This window comes from Nyctereutes procyonoides, unplaced genomic scaffold (assembly GCF_905146905.1).
Source record: "Nyctereutes procyonoides isolate TBG_1078 unplaced genomic scaffold, NYPRO_anot_genome, whole genome shotgun sequence".
Classification (NCBI taxonomy): Eukaryota; Metazoa; Chordata; class Mammalia; order Carnivora; family Canidae; genus Nyctereutes; species Nyctereutes procyonoides.
The window spans coordinates 11,586,915-11,602,132 of record NW_026575042.1 but is presented as its reverse complement, the minus strand read 5'-3'; the positions used below and the strand labels follow the sequence as shown (position 1 = coordinate 11,602,132).

The 15,218-nt window shown below is 46.5% G+C and overlaps 2 protein-coding genes across 7 annotated transcripts in view; one reads left to right on the top strand and one right to left on the bottom strand.

Annotated features, from left to right (window-relative positions):
- Positions 1-9,682, bottom strand: part of TRAK1 (trafficking kinesin protein 1) — a 120,559-nt gene extending 110,877 nt beyond the window's left edge. For 2 of the 6 annotated variants that reach the window (XM_055321767.1, XM_055321769.1), the window contains exon 1: positions 5,908-6,080. In XM_055321767.1, the coding sequence (XP_055177742.1) occupies positions 5,908-5,998 (91 nt within the window). In that variant the 5' untranslated portion in view covers positions 5,999-6,080. Of the gene's footprint in view, positions 1-5,907; positions 6,082-9,414 lie in introns of those variants that run through there. The other 4 variants (XM_055321772.1, XM_055321766.1, XM_055321773.1 and 1 more) reach the window with 4 other exon arrangements.
- Positions 9,683-12,629: 2,947 nt separating this feature from the next.
- Positions 12,630-14,361, top strand: LOC129507390 (suppressor of cytokine signaling 5-like). Its single transcript, XM_055321775.1, has one exon. It carries the CDS (start codon positions 12,681-12,683, stop codon positions 14,328-14,330), a length of 1,650 nt encoding a protein of 549 aa, XP_055177750.1. The 5' UTR covers positions 12,630-12,680; the 3' UTR covers positions 14,331-14,361.
- The last annotated feature ends 857 nt before the right edge of the window (positions 14,362-15,218 follow it).

Below are 15,218 nucleotides of genomic sequence, written 5' to 3'. Positions count from 1 at the left end.
AAGATAAGCATGTTTCTGAGAGAGGGATGGGAGCATGCTGATGTAAGAAAGAACAGAGTAAGCCTGAGGCCCAGAACACGTAGAGGGGCCGTGGGCCTATCTCAGAGACAGCAAGACAGACAAAAGATGGGGAAGGGGCCTGCCAACCACTCGGGAGTGGAAAGGCAACATGTGAAACAACTGTGCCACCTGCTGTTCTTCCTTCCCCTCTACCCTCCATTCACCCACCCAGCTGCGGGCAGCCCAGGGCTTTCCCCCAGGCTGACTGCACATCGATGAACAAACAAAGGATAGACGATAGACAGACTGCAGGCAACAAAGAAACTGGCTAACTGAACACTTACTATGTGCCAGCAGCTCAGTACTCCGCGTGCAGTGACTCAGTTGGTCCTCACGGCCATCCAGTGAGGCAGCCTTCCGCCTCAGCTAGGCCTTCTCTACCATTGGCAAATAAAGAAAGGAAAGTACAAATAACTATTCTCTTACATGGAATTATGGAAATAACTATTCCATGGGCTAAAACCAGAAACTGTTAAGAGGCATTTATTTCAGATCACATAAAATAAAAATAAAAACTCCCTCTACGTACAGTGAGGAATATAAATTGAGACCATCTGTGCTCTTGTTCTCACACCTCCAGTGGCAAAGTGCAAGGCGTTTGCTAATACCTGGGGTGCAGGAGGGAGCCCAGGGGGCCAACACCCCCTTTATCTGAACAATACAAAAATACGACCTCTCTGGCAACATCCATCAAGACTAAAATTTCAACTCCAGAAATTCTCCTGCCAAGTGTATTCATTGCATAGTAGTTCAAATATCTGGGAACATCAGGACACATGGGTGGCTCAGTGGTTGAGCATCTGCCCTTGGCTCAGGGTGTGATCTTGGGGTCCTAGGATCAAGACCTACATCGGGCTCCCTACATGGAGCCTGCTTCTCCCTCTGCCTGTGTCTCTGCCTCTCTCTGTGTGTCTCTCATGAATAAATAGATAAAATCTTAAAAACAAAAATCTGGGAACGGTGATATTCCCTGCAGCCTTTGGCATCATCCTGAGAGATCCTGAGCTAGAACCACCAAACTAAGCTACTCCTAAATTCTCAACCCACAGAAATATGTGAGACTATAAATGTTTGCTGTTCTAAATGGCCAAGGTTTGGGGAAGTATGGTGCATAAGTAATACATGAGACTTAAATTCAGGTGGATATAAAAGGATATTCTACTTCAAATAATGTCTAGTACATAGTAAGTGCTCTATCATTGTTAGCTATCCATAATCTTCCCACCACAGGACCTTTGCTCATGCTGTCTTCACTGCTGAGAATGCTCTTCCCCCACCCCCACCCTGCTAACTCCTACAGACTGATTCTTAAATACTGCTTTCCCATAGAAAACTTCTTGGAAATGCCACTTCAGAAATCCCCTTTATACAATCTTTTATCACCCTCTGCTTCTCCTATGAATATCAAATAAATAGTAATAGCAGTTAAATAGTAATTCCTGTTACTATTTTTAAGATATTTTTCCTCTTCTCAAGTGTAAAAGAATCTCAACTTGGCACACTGCCCTATCCTCTATACACACAATAGAAACTCAATTATACCTCTTAAAGGTCAACAACCAATTAGAAAAAATGACCAAAGACAAAAGAAAACCCAGGCTGTTTGCAGAAAATAAAATACAACAGGAAAGAGGTGCATTTATTCATAATGAAAAAGATACAAAATAAAATGAAGTACCCTTTTTAATGACCATCTGATTAATGGAGATGAAAAGGGTTGATGATGCCCAGAGCTGGCAAAAAAACAGCCACTCCCTCACACTCACGCTAGGCCCTTAATGTGTACAGGCTCTCTGGAGGGCAGTGTCGTGATTAGACTAAATCCTATATGCACACTCCCTGTTACCTTACAGACACGTAGATAAGTGACCCAAAAGATACACATGCAAGAATGTTCCTTGGAGCACTGTTAAAGTGTAAACCCTGGAAATAATTTTAAGGCTCCAAACAGAAGGGGTCTGCCCCAAAGAGTGGCTCTCACTTGGATCTTAACTGTCCAGCACACAGTCAGCTGCCTTGGCAGGTGCACCTTCATGGTGACTCTACCTGCAGGGGCCAGACCTGACTGATCATCATGCACCCTGAGGCGGCCATGTGCATGCAGTCCCAGCCGAAATCCAGGTCACAGCAGTTTGTTCAGCTTCTTGTTTACATTACAGTAAGGCATTACACTGGTTCTTTTAAAATTCTCTTTAGAAGGCTTAGTGGTCTATTCATTTGCAGTTTATAAAGGTGGAATTAAAAAGTATGTTATAAAAGGAACATTACACCTGATAACTGCTGGATTAAAAAAATGATAATGATAATGATAAGCAATAGGAGATTTTGTAGCTATTGTTTTTTAAGATTTTATTTATTTGAGAGACAGCATGAGTGGGGGCAGGGGTGGAGAGAAAGGGAGAAGCAGACTCCACACTGAGCAGAAAGCCTAATGCAGGGCTCAACTCTGGGACCCTGAGATCATGACGTAAGCCAAAGGCAGATGCTTAACCAACTGAGCCACCCAGGAGCCCCTGAGGCTATTGTAAAGAATAAGGCAATATTATATGTACTTAATGAAACATTCACAAGTAGTACTGTCAACTTTTTAAAAATGCCTATCAGGGTAGAGGGTATGGTCCCAAAATTTAGGAAAAAAACTTAGAATGATTTTTTTAAAAAACATTAAACTATATAGACGGCAGAGTAACTGTTATTCTACATTGCTATGCTTTGGTACAATCTGAGTGTTACAATTTGCATGTATTATTTTTATAATTTGAAACCCAAGTTAAATCAAATTATTTTTTAAAAATTTCACAATGGAGGAAGTTCATTGAAATAGGTTCAGCAAACTACATGACTGGGTCAAGCCCCAAGGACCCCTATCTCACATGAGAGGACAACTCTGCACCTCCTTAAAGGTGTGGATGATAAGTGCCCCCTCCCCCACCAATAGGGTTGTGCTGAGGACAAAATGGGTTTCCACAGCAGTGCTTGGAAGCCTGCCAGGCACAGAGCAACTACTCAGTGTCAGCCTGTGTTAGCATTTGTGATGGCTAACTGTCAACTTGACTGAGCCATGGGATGCCCAGGTGTTTTTTTTTTTTTAAGTTTTATTTATTTATTTGACAGAGACAGAGAGTACAAACAGGGGGAAACAGCAAGCAGAGGGAGAGGCAGACTCCCTCTGAGCAGAGAGCCTAATGTGGGGCTCAATCCCATGACCCTGGGATCATGACCTGAGCCGAAGGCAGATGCTTAATCCACTGAGCCACCCAGGATGCCCAGGTATTTGGCCAAACATTATTCTGGGTGTTTCTGTGAGAGTATTTTTGGAAGAGATTAACATTTAGATCAGTAGACAGAGTAAAGCAGACTGCCCTCCTTAAGTGGGTGGGCCTTATCCAATCTGGTGAAGGCTGGAATAGATCAGAGAAACCATCCTCCTAGAGTAAGAAAATTCCTCCCACCTGACTGCCTTGGAGCTGACATCAACTTTTTCCTGCCTTTGGACTCAAACTGAAACACTGGCTCTCCCTAGTTTGCAAGCTGTCGGTCTTTGGCCTGGAGCTGCACCACAGGCTCTCCTGGGTCTTCATTTTGCTGACTTCAGACCTTGGGACTTGTCAGCCTCCATAATCCTGTGAGTCAATTCTTCATAATAAACTGCTTTTTATATGCATATCCTGTTAGTACTGTTTCTCTGGAGAGCCCTGACTAATACATGATTTATGAAATTTGATTTATTCCAGGTCTAATTACAGCTTTAAAGTTCCAGTTCATGATAGTTTCAATGTGAGGGGCTCAAATCTGTCAATGTTCACACCAGATTGGGGCTCAGAGAACACAGACAAGTTTTTCCAGGCCACAATTCCCAGAGTCATGACTGTAAGCATAGATAAGGGAACATCTGAGCCCAACAACACATCTTGCACCCTCTCTTGCTGAGACCCTGGCAAGCCCCTCCAGTAGACCCTGGCCAAAGGGGAATCCAAGGTCCTGAGGCCAGAGGCCCACACCTGGCCCTTTAGCTAGCAAGGACCCCTGAGCCCTGGTCTGGTCCCATCAAAAAAAAGAGCACTTGACAAAGCCTGTAGAAAGCAACCCTCACTCTGACACCTGCAAATCAAGTTAATGTTAAGTCCACTAGGAAAACGTAGCATCTGAAGGAATGCCATGAGGAATGCTACTTGCAGATGGGATCAATGTTCTGAAGCCTCTGAAAAGCATGCCTGATTAATACTTTAAAATAAGATTGCTTTTTAATTTTTTAAATATAATTTACTATTTTTGAATATATTTTACCTAAATTTTATAATGTATGTCAAAGACCCTGTGTCCCTCTAATGATGAGGGACTGAGGGGGGTTAGGAGGATCAGTTGGGGGCCTCCACAATCATTCACATGGCACATTTAAAAGACAGATGTGAATGTTTGCGTGTTTTGCTGAAGATTAAATGTTAGCTCTAGAAATCAGCATATGAGGCCCTCCTCCTGCATTCCATGTGTGAAAACCAACTGTTAAACCGAGCAGATTTTACAAAGCAGCAAAGAATCTTTCCAAGTTATGAGTTTAGAAAACATGTGTGATTCCCTAGATTCTAGTTCACATTTTCTCACCCCATGAAAGAAGGGATATTTCACTCTATTCTTTTCTGTTTCATTCAGCCAAGCACCATTGAAGTTATAACTTTTCAATAGAAAACATATGAGGAATTTTATGCTAGACAAGAACTGATAAGCAAGACATCAAACCTAATTCATAAAAGACATCCATAATATTTTCTTTGAGCATGTTTTCAGAGGATAAGCCATCAAGTCCGATAGCTTAGGCTAGTGATAGAAAAGGAACAAATCCTAAACGGAGGCCCTGTGATGGGGAGGATGCCCCTGCAGGGCTGCTCCCGAAGCAGAGTGGGAGCAATTCTTGTAGGGCCACCGCTGGCCATCTACACCTTTGCCCACCTCCAGTGCCCTGGGCCAGAGCCAGTTCTCATGCTGGATCCCCGCAAAAGGCTAGCCTCCAGTAGCTACTGGTTGAGCAGAATCATGGAACACTCCTGAAGAAGCTTTACATAGCCCCCCAACATACAGTCACAGCCCAAACTCTTGTCCAAACTCATATGTCCCGAACACTGAACCACTTCAACAGGCCAAGAGGGGCTTCCCTCTCAGGAGTTTACTGGGTTTGGGCCCAGACAGCTCTTGGTAACAGCACATACAACACAGGACAGACACCAGACGCTCATCCACCCTCGGACTCTGATCAGCCCTTGCAGCAGGGGAGACAAGCCAGAGCAGAACTGATTTGCAAGCTCTCCAGCACTGAGGTGTGGATCAGAGGTACGGGGCCAAGTACATTTAGTAAAAGGAATGAAAAAAAAAAAAAAAAGTAAAGGCAGGAAAGAGAGGAAGAAGAAGGGAGACATTAACTCTGTTCTTCACCTTTCAAAAAAGTCCTCGCTGACCCAAATGCCAGATGAGGTGCTGAGAACCAGGATGAAGACACGGGATTAGGACAAACTAAAGAGCTGGAGAGGCCAGAGGGGGGCTTGGAGACCCTCCCCATTTAGCTGCTGCAAAGCACACCAAAAGGGAAGGTGGTGGAAGTCTGAGAGGCCCAGTCCCAGCTGCTCCTCACGGCCCCCCGGTGCTGCCCCCACTGAGCTGGGATGAGGGGACGAGGCGGGAGCAGGCCCTAAGGACCCTTGGCTCTGCCCTTCAATGATTCAATATTGCAATTTCCCCATCACATGGCCAAGGGCGACCTGCCAAGCAGAACAGAGCAGGAGAGACACCACTTCTCCTGTGGTCTCTTCTGCTTTCCGGCCACACCACAAACAAAACAAACAGCAGAAAACTTACCACATGAGTTTGTCTGAACGAGCCTGCCTTGGCAGAGTCCTGGCAGAGGCTGGGCCCTGACAGGCTGCCCGAACTGAAGTACCAAGGCCATGTACACAAATCGACTCCAAAGGCAAGTCAGAGAGAAAAGGGATTCTCCATGAGAACCCAGATGGGGCAGGACCTCGGCACAGCCACCCGCCTGCGCCTTCCTCAGCAGCTTTGTCGGTTTGCCTGTTGGGGCAAATCCTAAGATTGCGAGCTGCCCTGGAAGCACAATGGGTTACGTAACTCCGGGCAGCCTGGGCACCCTATCGGCTCATCTTGTTAAGCCACCCCAAAGAGAAAATGACGCACCCCAAAATGTGATATCCCTAAGCGAAGGGGTGGGGGAGGAGCAGGGGAGCCGGGCTTTGTGCTGGGTATTTGGCTTTGCCTAAAAATTAAAGAGGAACAAAAAGTCTGCTGTTCATCTCGCTGCTCACTGGGAACCGGGGGCGGGGGATATTTATCAGAGGCCTGAGGCCAAGTGGGCTCCCAGGACTACACTTGGCAGGGCCCCTGGAGCCAAATGTGCATTCTTGGGGACACTCCAGGGCTCTCTGAGAATATTTTTCACTCTGTGTCGTCCTCTCAGTGACCATCTAGAAAACCTTTAACCTGAGACTGTCCTGCATCATCTGGCCACCCAGCACCCTCAATGTGTAACGGGGCCTGTGCTTACACTCCTGTTTACTAAGCCACTGCCAAACGTGATGGCGCTGAGCTCTGCTTCTCAGCTGTCCTCCCACTGATGTCCAGCAAACAGCATCCAGGCACCACGCCCTGTGGGGTTTGAAGTTTCAGCACCACATTCTACCATTTCTTTGTCCTTGTTTGTCACGTTTGGAGAAAGTGAAACTACTTCAACAGGCTGCATGTTTCCTGGATTTCGCTGGCACAGATGCCACTGGAAGCCCCAGGGTTAGTTCCCATGCTTGGGCAAATGAGAACACAGCTGGGACTCTGCCTCCTCCAGGAAGCCCTCTCGGTCCTCCCCCAAACTTTTCCCTCCAAGACGCTCACCCTTAGTGTGCTCTCATGTGACCATGCTTAACACTGTGCCAACCATGGCACATTGTCAATTTTCCTTCGCTCATCTGTCCATCCCACTGGACTGTATTCTAGGGGTGCTAAGAACTCCCATCCTGGGATCATGACCTACATACAAATATCACCCCTCAGAGCTCAGGAGCTCAGGCAGGATGCCGAACCTCTCATGATTTACTCTCTTTACCAGTAAAAAAGGGAGTAATAGACCCCACTTGCCAAGCACTGGCCACATGAGGTGCTATTTCAGTCATTGGGATACAGGGCTGCACAAAGTCCTTGTCCTCAAAACACATAGTAGCTCATGACTAAGTCTGGGGAGGAAAATATGGCAGGAAAGGGAGAAAGAGAAAGGAAATGGTGGGCCACTCTCTATTCAGGGAGTTCACAAAAAGGCCTCTAATGTAATGCCATCTGGAGAAAGTGAAGAGGGAATCACGAGGACATGAGGCGGAGTAGGGGTTAGGTGGTAGGCGATCCAGGTGCTGGGCAGCAGCAAGAACAAAGGCCCTGAGGCAGCACATTCCTGATGAGTCCAAGGATTAGCAAGGAGGCCAAAGTGTCCGGGGTGGAGTGGGCACAGATGAGATAGTCAGAGGGGTGGGAAAGCCCTGTCACTTAAACCGCCACAGGCCATGGTCAGGTAAGAGTCCACTGGAGTTTTGGAGAAGAGTTAAATCACCTGACTGTTTAAAAAGCCTCTTTGGTGGCATGGAACAGGGTAGATGCCATGGGGCTGGTAAGAAACCATAAAACTCTGGACACACTGAAAACAGAGCCAACAGACTTTCCAGTAAACCAAGGTGTGAAAGAAACACAGGGGTCATGAATGCCTCCAAGGGGTTTGGCCTGGGCCACTGAAGGACAGAAGTACTGTCTCTAAAGACAGGACAGACCACAGGAAAAGCAGGAAGAGGTGCACATCAGTTCCTTGTTGGCTGTTTCAGTCTGAGATGCCCAGAGGCATCCCAGGGAAGATGTATGTGGAGTCAGACCAACATGTCTGGCCTCCAGGGGAGAGGTTTAGTCTAAGGACAGAAGCTAGACAGTGGTCAGCATACGGCAGATTTTAAATCCTAGAGACTGGGGAAGATCACCCGAGGCCTGGGTGTTTATGAGAGTGAGGGGCTGGAAGGACTGAGCCCGAGACCCTGCAACATTCCCAGGCTTGGGGAGAGCAGCAGCCAGAAAAGTCAGAGAATGGGAGAATGGGGACTCGAAGCCAAGAGAGATCTTCCAGGAGAAGAGAGTGGTCAGCAGTGTCAACTCCTGCTGAAAAGGCAAGAAGATGAAGGCTAAGGACTGACCCCTACACCGGACAAGGCCCTCAGGGCTGGGGGCGCGATGGGGTCGCAGCCTGCTCACACTGGATGCAGGTGAGAACAGAAAAGAAAATGCAGTGTGTACACAGAGGAGCAGAGACTGGCTGTGGGGGCCACCAATGAGTCTTTTAACAAAGGGAGAGGTCACAGTGTGTTTCTGTGCTAACACGAGAGATCCACGAGCAAAAGGAAACAGATAATGTAGAGGGAGAGGAGACGTAGGAAATGTCTCCTTCTGGAAGTGGGCAGGCAAGCAGGTGTGGGATTCCGTGCACAAGCAGATAGAGGGCCACTCATGGGGCCGGAGCTCAGCACAAGGGCTGGGCACCCAGACTGGGATCCTGGGCCACCTGGGTGCTCCTCTGTACTTAGGACACTCTTGACACACAGGAGGTCCTCAATGCTTATCTGTGAAACAGAACAATACAAAGCTGCTGGAATCTGCACATTTTAAGCTGTCACTGGGCATTATTTCAAACAGGAGGAGAAAGTAAATGCTGCAGACAAGACAACAACTGGGGCAAACTTTGAGAGGAATGCATCTGGATGTAACTCTAACAGCGCTCCTTGCTGCTTCTGCTCACACCAGCCCACATCATGTCTGCTCAGAGCCCTTGAGTGCACTGGCTCCAAGCACTTGTCTCAATGATGATCCCTCAGGGCTGGGGGGAAAAGAACAAGCAAGAGCTCTAGTATGATTAACTCTGCTCCTGGGACATGAGGAAGGTGTGACTGGTGCAGGCATCTCTAAGAAGCCATGTCTGTGCAAGTCTTGGCAGTACACGAAGGGCCCTGAAAACAGTTCCCCAAGATTGCAACCCACAACGCAGCCATGTGTGATTTCCACCACACCTGTCTGTATGCATGAATCAGAAACTGAGCTTCAGCGAGAGGAGGAGGCACCAAACTACATTGAGCATGACTAAAGGCTTGTCTTCACCTTATGTTGGTTCTGGATGGCAGGTCTCAAAATCCCAAAGCTCAGACTCTGTGCTCAGACATTTCCCCCCTGGCCATTCACACCTCACCCAGACACACTGCTGTGGCCACGGCCTCCCCCAGTCCTCATTCACTGAGCCCCCCCCCCCCCCGCCCCACAGGAAAGGGCTCCCCTTACCGGTGATGGTGCAGGCATCCCGGTACCCTTTGCAGCTGGGAGCATCTTCCACAGCCTCGCTTACATAGTGCTCCTCAGGGATGCCCGGGCTGCAGGCTAGGACTGCATGGTTGCACGCCTCCAAAGGGGGCACAGAGTTGGCCAAAGTGTCGTCGTTCGGAGCTGTGGCGTCCAGCTTGGCAGGTTTCACGGGGAGGTGCCCACTGCCATCGGGGGCCCCGTTGCCGGAGTCTGGGGCAGTCGTCGGGTGGACAGCCCCGGGTCGGTCTGGCACACCAGCAGGGGCTTCTTACAGGGAATCTATGGGACAATCCAGAGAGAAGAGTAAGTTAGTAGCACCTCTCAAAAAAGGACAATAAAAAAGGGCCCTGAGATGATGAGGGTTCAGACCACAAATTCTGAAAAGCGTTTCCTTCAAGTCAAGGTATTTCCAATCAAATTCTTCAGTTTTGATAAAGGAAACCGCAATAATTTGCGGACATACTTTAGCACAACAGTTCTCAAAGTGTGATCTGAGAACCATGGGGTTCCCTGAGACCAGTATGAAGTGTCAGAACGATTTTCTAAGCATAGTGGAGTTTTCTAGAGACCACACAATGTGTGGTGACACCTTGCCCTGAAGGCTTAATAGTGGGATCTGTATTTCTGTATCCTTGTGGCTTAAATTTTTGTTTTGATTTCTAGCACAATATATGTGAGAATCAGTGTGACACCTATGAACATAGCCTCTTTGGGAACCTCAATAATTTTTAATGGGTCCTGAGACCAAGAAAGTTTGAGAATTACTGCTCCAGTATTAAACATCTAGAGTTTTAAGAAAGAAAACAAAAATATGGGCAAGTTAACACTTTACCCAACAAAGTACAGTCAGTTCTGACATATAACTACAATCCTAGGCCTGTGACCTTTTCCCTCCACAAGAGGGTATGTACCACAATACACCAAGAGTTCCTATTAGATACAAATGAATTCAGCTCTCATTAAAACGAACACGCAAATATAAAGTGGGAAGGAGGGGAGAACCTGTATATATCCCTGGTGAAAAGTGAAAGGCAACCAGAGGTTAAGACTGTAACATCTAGTCAGTGATTCAAATACAAACGAATGAGGATCCCTGGGTGGCTCAGCGGTTTAGTGCCTGCCTTCGGCCCAGGGCGTGATCCTGGAGTCCCGGGATCGAGTCCCACGTCGGGCTCCCTGCATGGAGCCTGCTTCTCCCACTGCCTGTGTCTCTGCCTCCTCTCTCTCTCTCTCTCTCTATCATGAATAAATAAATAAATAAGATCTCCTTAAAAAAACAAAACAAAACTCAAATACAAACGGATAAGCAACCTGGTAAGAAAAAGCCTGGAATTCCCAAGCAGAACCCCAAAAACATTGTGGGCAGCAGAGGCCTGAGGAGACAGACCAGAGACCTCCAGAAATGACCAGTGAGTCAATTAAGCTACTGTTCTATACAAAGACAACAGAGAGACACTGTCCGATATTTAAGAACTTAAAGATTGGACCCTGGATAATCCTGGGGAAGCTCCAGCCAAGTATGCTGACCACAACCTTATAGCTCTCACTAATGAACAGATCAATGGAAAAAAACTTGAAGGTGAGGAAGGAGTGCTATAGCAAGAATGGCAGTGAAATTAAACCAGGGACACGTAGAATTAATGTCTAAATAATGCACATGATTCACAAACCTGAGGCAAGGGGCACCTGGAAGGCTCAGTCGGTTAAGCGTCTGCCTTCATCTCAGGTCATGATCCCAGGGACTGGGATTGAGCCCCACAGTTGGGCTCCGCACTTCATGGGGAGTCTGCTTCTCTCTTCCCTTCTGTCCCTCCCCCTGCTCATTGCCTCTCTCAATTTTTTTAAAGATTCTCCAGTCCCCAAAAAAGAAATACACAAACACACACACACACACCAAACATGTTAAGGAAACTTAACAGTGATCCGAAAAAAAAAAAAATCAGACTGACAAAGATTTAAAAATTATAACAAGGTTCAACTTGGCAAAGTTTTAAGAAACTCGTGGTTGTATGCATTACTTGGGGTGGGAGGGCTGGTAATAAATTCAGAAGGGCAGCCTGGCTAAACATATGTGGCCCTCTGGCTTGGGTGGACGTGGGCCAAGGATGTTTATCATCATGAAATGCACGAACAACCCAATGTGCTAGAGAGAGCAGAGAGTCAATTAGAGCTGTACCACAGAGAAGGCAACCATGCAGCCATGAGAAGTTTCCGAGCTGCTATGAATTTATCATCACTGGAAACTGCTCTACCCAGAGAAATAATGAACATGGCCTTCGAAAAGTTTTAAACATGTTAACAGACTGAACTCACTCAAATCTTCCGTAATCTATACTCAGATGCATTCTTTATGACCCTAACGGAGAAGTTTGAAATACTTTGTCCCTTTGCAAAATGCCACCATTCTACTGAAAGCTAGAAAAATTTTGTTCAAATCGATATATTTTTTTAAATAAGCAGTCTTAAATATACAGATTTCTTTCTTTTTTTTTAATATACAGAGTTCTTAAAGAGGACTGCAACCATGGATTCTACAACTTTTGCTTTCACAGTCCATAAGGTGAGGGAATTGGCCTAAATCCTGATGGCAAGCCCTAAATTGCTACTGTCCTGCCTCCTGGCGCCTTTGCTTCAATTTACAGTAGTCCTACACTCAACCCAGGAGTATACTGTTATAAAACGAATAGCTCAATGGTGCCTGGGTGGCTCAGTCAGTTAAGTCTCTGCCTTTGACTCAGGTCATGATCTCAGGGTCCTGAATTGAGCCCCACATCGGATTCCTTGCTCAACGGGGAGTCTGCTTCTCTGTCTCCTTCTGCCCCTCCTCCCCCTGCTCGTGCTCTCTGTTTCTCTCTCTCAAATAAATAAAATCTTTTTTTAAAAAAAAACACACAAACTAATAGCTCAAGTATAAGCACTTTCTAAAAAAAATGTATTCTGGACACATCAGCAAATGCTTACTCAAGCCTCAAAAGGGAACACAAGCGATTTTCCATTCCGGTGGGGGTTGGGGGAGGGGTGCGGGGGAAGGGGGTGGGGGTCTGGCGGGGGCATCGGCAGAGCTGGGGTCCCCGCGCTCCGTGCGGAGGCAGGAGGCAGCGAGACGGCGCGCGGCCGGGCAGTCGGAGGGGACGGGACGGGACGGGACGGGACGGGACGGGACGGGAGCGGCGCGCGAGCGGGCGGACTCGCCCTGTCGGTGGCTGCGCCGTCCGGGCCCCTCCGCCCGGCCGCAGGTGCCCTGGATGAGGCCGCCCCGCGCGCCGCAGCCGATCTTATACTCAATGGATAAAGTGGGGAAGATGTGGAATCACTTCAAATACAGGGGTCAGAATCTCTTCGGTCACGAGGGAGGGAGCCGTAGTGAAAACGTGGACATGAACTCCAACAGATGTTTGTCTGTGAAAGAGAGAAACCTCAGTATAGGAGACTCCACTCCTCAACAACAAAGCAGTCCCTTAAGAGAAAACGTTGTCTTACAACTGGGATCAAGCCCTTCCAAGAATTCTTCAAGGAGAAACCAAAACTGTGCTACTGAAATTCCTCAGATTGTCGAAATAAGCATTGAAAAGGATAATGATTCGTGTGTCACCCCAGGAGCAAGGCTAGCAAGAAGAGATTCCCATTCTCGGCATGCTCCGTGGGGTGGGAAGAAAAAACATTCCTGTTCTACAAAGACGCAGAGTTCATTGGATACTGATGAAAAGTTTGGTAGAACTCGAAGCGGACTTCAAAGGAGGGAGAGGCGGTATGGCGTAAGCTCCATGCACGATACGGACAGCATGTCCAGCAGAACTGTAGGAAGCCGCTCTCTGAGACAGAGGTTGCAGGATACTGTGGGCTTGTGTTTTCCCATGAGAACTTACAGCAAGCAGTCAAAACCCCTCTTTTCTAATAAAAGAAAAATACACCTTTCTGAATTAATGCTTGAGAAATGCCCTTTTCCTGCTGGCTCAGATTTAGCCCAGAAATGGCATTTGATTAAACAGCATACAGCCCCTGTGAGCCCACACTCAACATTTTTTGATACATTTGATCCATCCTTGGTTTCTACAGAAGATGAAGAAGATAGGCTTCGAGAAAGAAGGCGGCTTAGTATTGAAGAGGGGGTTGACCCTCCTCCCAATGCACAAATACATACATTTGAAGCCACCGCACGGGTTAATCCGTTATATAAACTGGGACCAAAGTTAGCTCCCGGAATGACTGAAGTACGTGGGGACAGTACTGCAATTCCTCAAGCTAATTGTGACTCAGAAGAGGACACTACCACACTGTGTCTGCAGTCACGTAGGCAGAAGCAACGTCAGGTGTCTGGAGACAGCCATGCCCACATTAGCAGACAGGGAGCTTGGAAAGTCCATACGCAGATTGATTACATACACTGCCTCGTGCCTGACTTGCTTCAGATCACAGGAAATCCCTGTTACTGGGGAGTGATGGACCGTTACGAAGCAGAAGCCCTCCTTGAAGGGAAACCTGAAGGCACATTCTTGCTCAGGGACTCCGCGCAGGAGGACTACCTCTTCTCTGTGAGCTTCCGTCGCTACAACAGATCCCTGCATGCCCCAATCGAACAATGGAACCACAACTTTAGTTTTGACGCCCACGACCCATGTGAATTTCACTCCTCCACTGTAACAGGACTTTTGGAACATTATAAAGATCCCAGTTCTTGCATGTTTTTTGAACCATTGCTTACTATATCACTAAACCGGACTTTCCCTTTTAGCCTGCAATATATCTGCCGTGCAGTAATCTGTAGATGCACTACATATGATGGAATCGATGGGCTCCCTTTATCATCCATGTTGCAGGATTTTCTGAAAGAGTATCATTATAAGCAAAAAGTTAGAGTTCGCTGGTTAGAACGAGAACCAGTCAAGGCAAAGTAAACTCTCCTGCCCCCAAAGGGCATTAACTAGATCTGCTTTTATGTGCATCAGACAGTACACCTATAGCAAGCACACATATCAGTGTTAGGTTTTTTTCAGTACAGTATGTAGGCTTAGTGTTAGTATCTGTCAGATGCAATCTGCTGTTACTCAGATAAACTTGATGCCTATTGAGACAACAGAGGACAGAGCTATAGGTGTTCAGTAAGGCTACAAAAGCGTTTTGTTGATTGAGTGAACAGTTTGGTTTTTAATGACTGTTGTAATTGAGTAAAGCAACTCTGGGGCATTTGCTATGAAGAATTCTATTTCTTACTGAAGAACAAATTATTAATATTGGATGAGTATTTCAACAGTGTGACTAATGTTTGAAATTGTTATTTTTTTCTAAGAATTTTTCTATAACCTTCCAAAAGTAGCGCTGTTTGTAGTTACTATAAATCAAGCTTTGGAAGTCCAAAAATAAAGACTGCCTTCCTTTGAGAAAAAAAAAGAAAAATGCAATTTTCTGGCCACAAGGGCATAGTGCAGTTCAATTAAGTGTTGATATAGTTTATAGTCAGTCTCCTGTCTCTTCTGCAAAAGGTACTGTTAAGTAAACCAGGTTTTCTAAATAGTTGCTCTTAAAAGTTCAGGCTTATAAAGCTGATAGAATTTTATTTCAAGGCCTTAGGTGTTTTTTTTTTTTTTTTGAATGAATGCTTTAACTTAAAACACATTGGGAAGAGCTGCAATGTAGTCCTGTGTGTGATTTTTTTTTTTACATTAGTACATGCAGTCTACGCGCTGATTAAAGTTGGATCTTTTCCCGCGCCCATGATGTGTTTGTGAACCATGAAGAAAGTGAGACTAGAAGATGCCCACACAAGTCAGATGATAACAGCAGTG

Excerpts from the sequence above, each read along its gene's own strand:
- LOC129507390 (XM_055321775.1), top strand. The coding sequence starts at position 12,681 with ATGAGGCCGCCCCGCGCGCCGCAGCCGATCTTATACTCAATGGATAAA.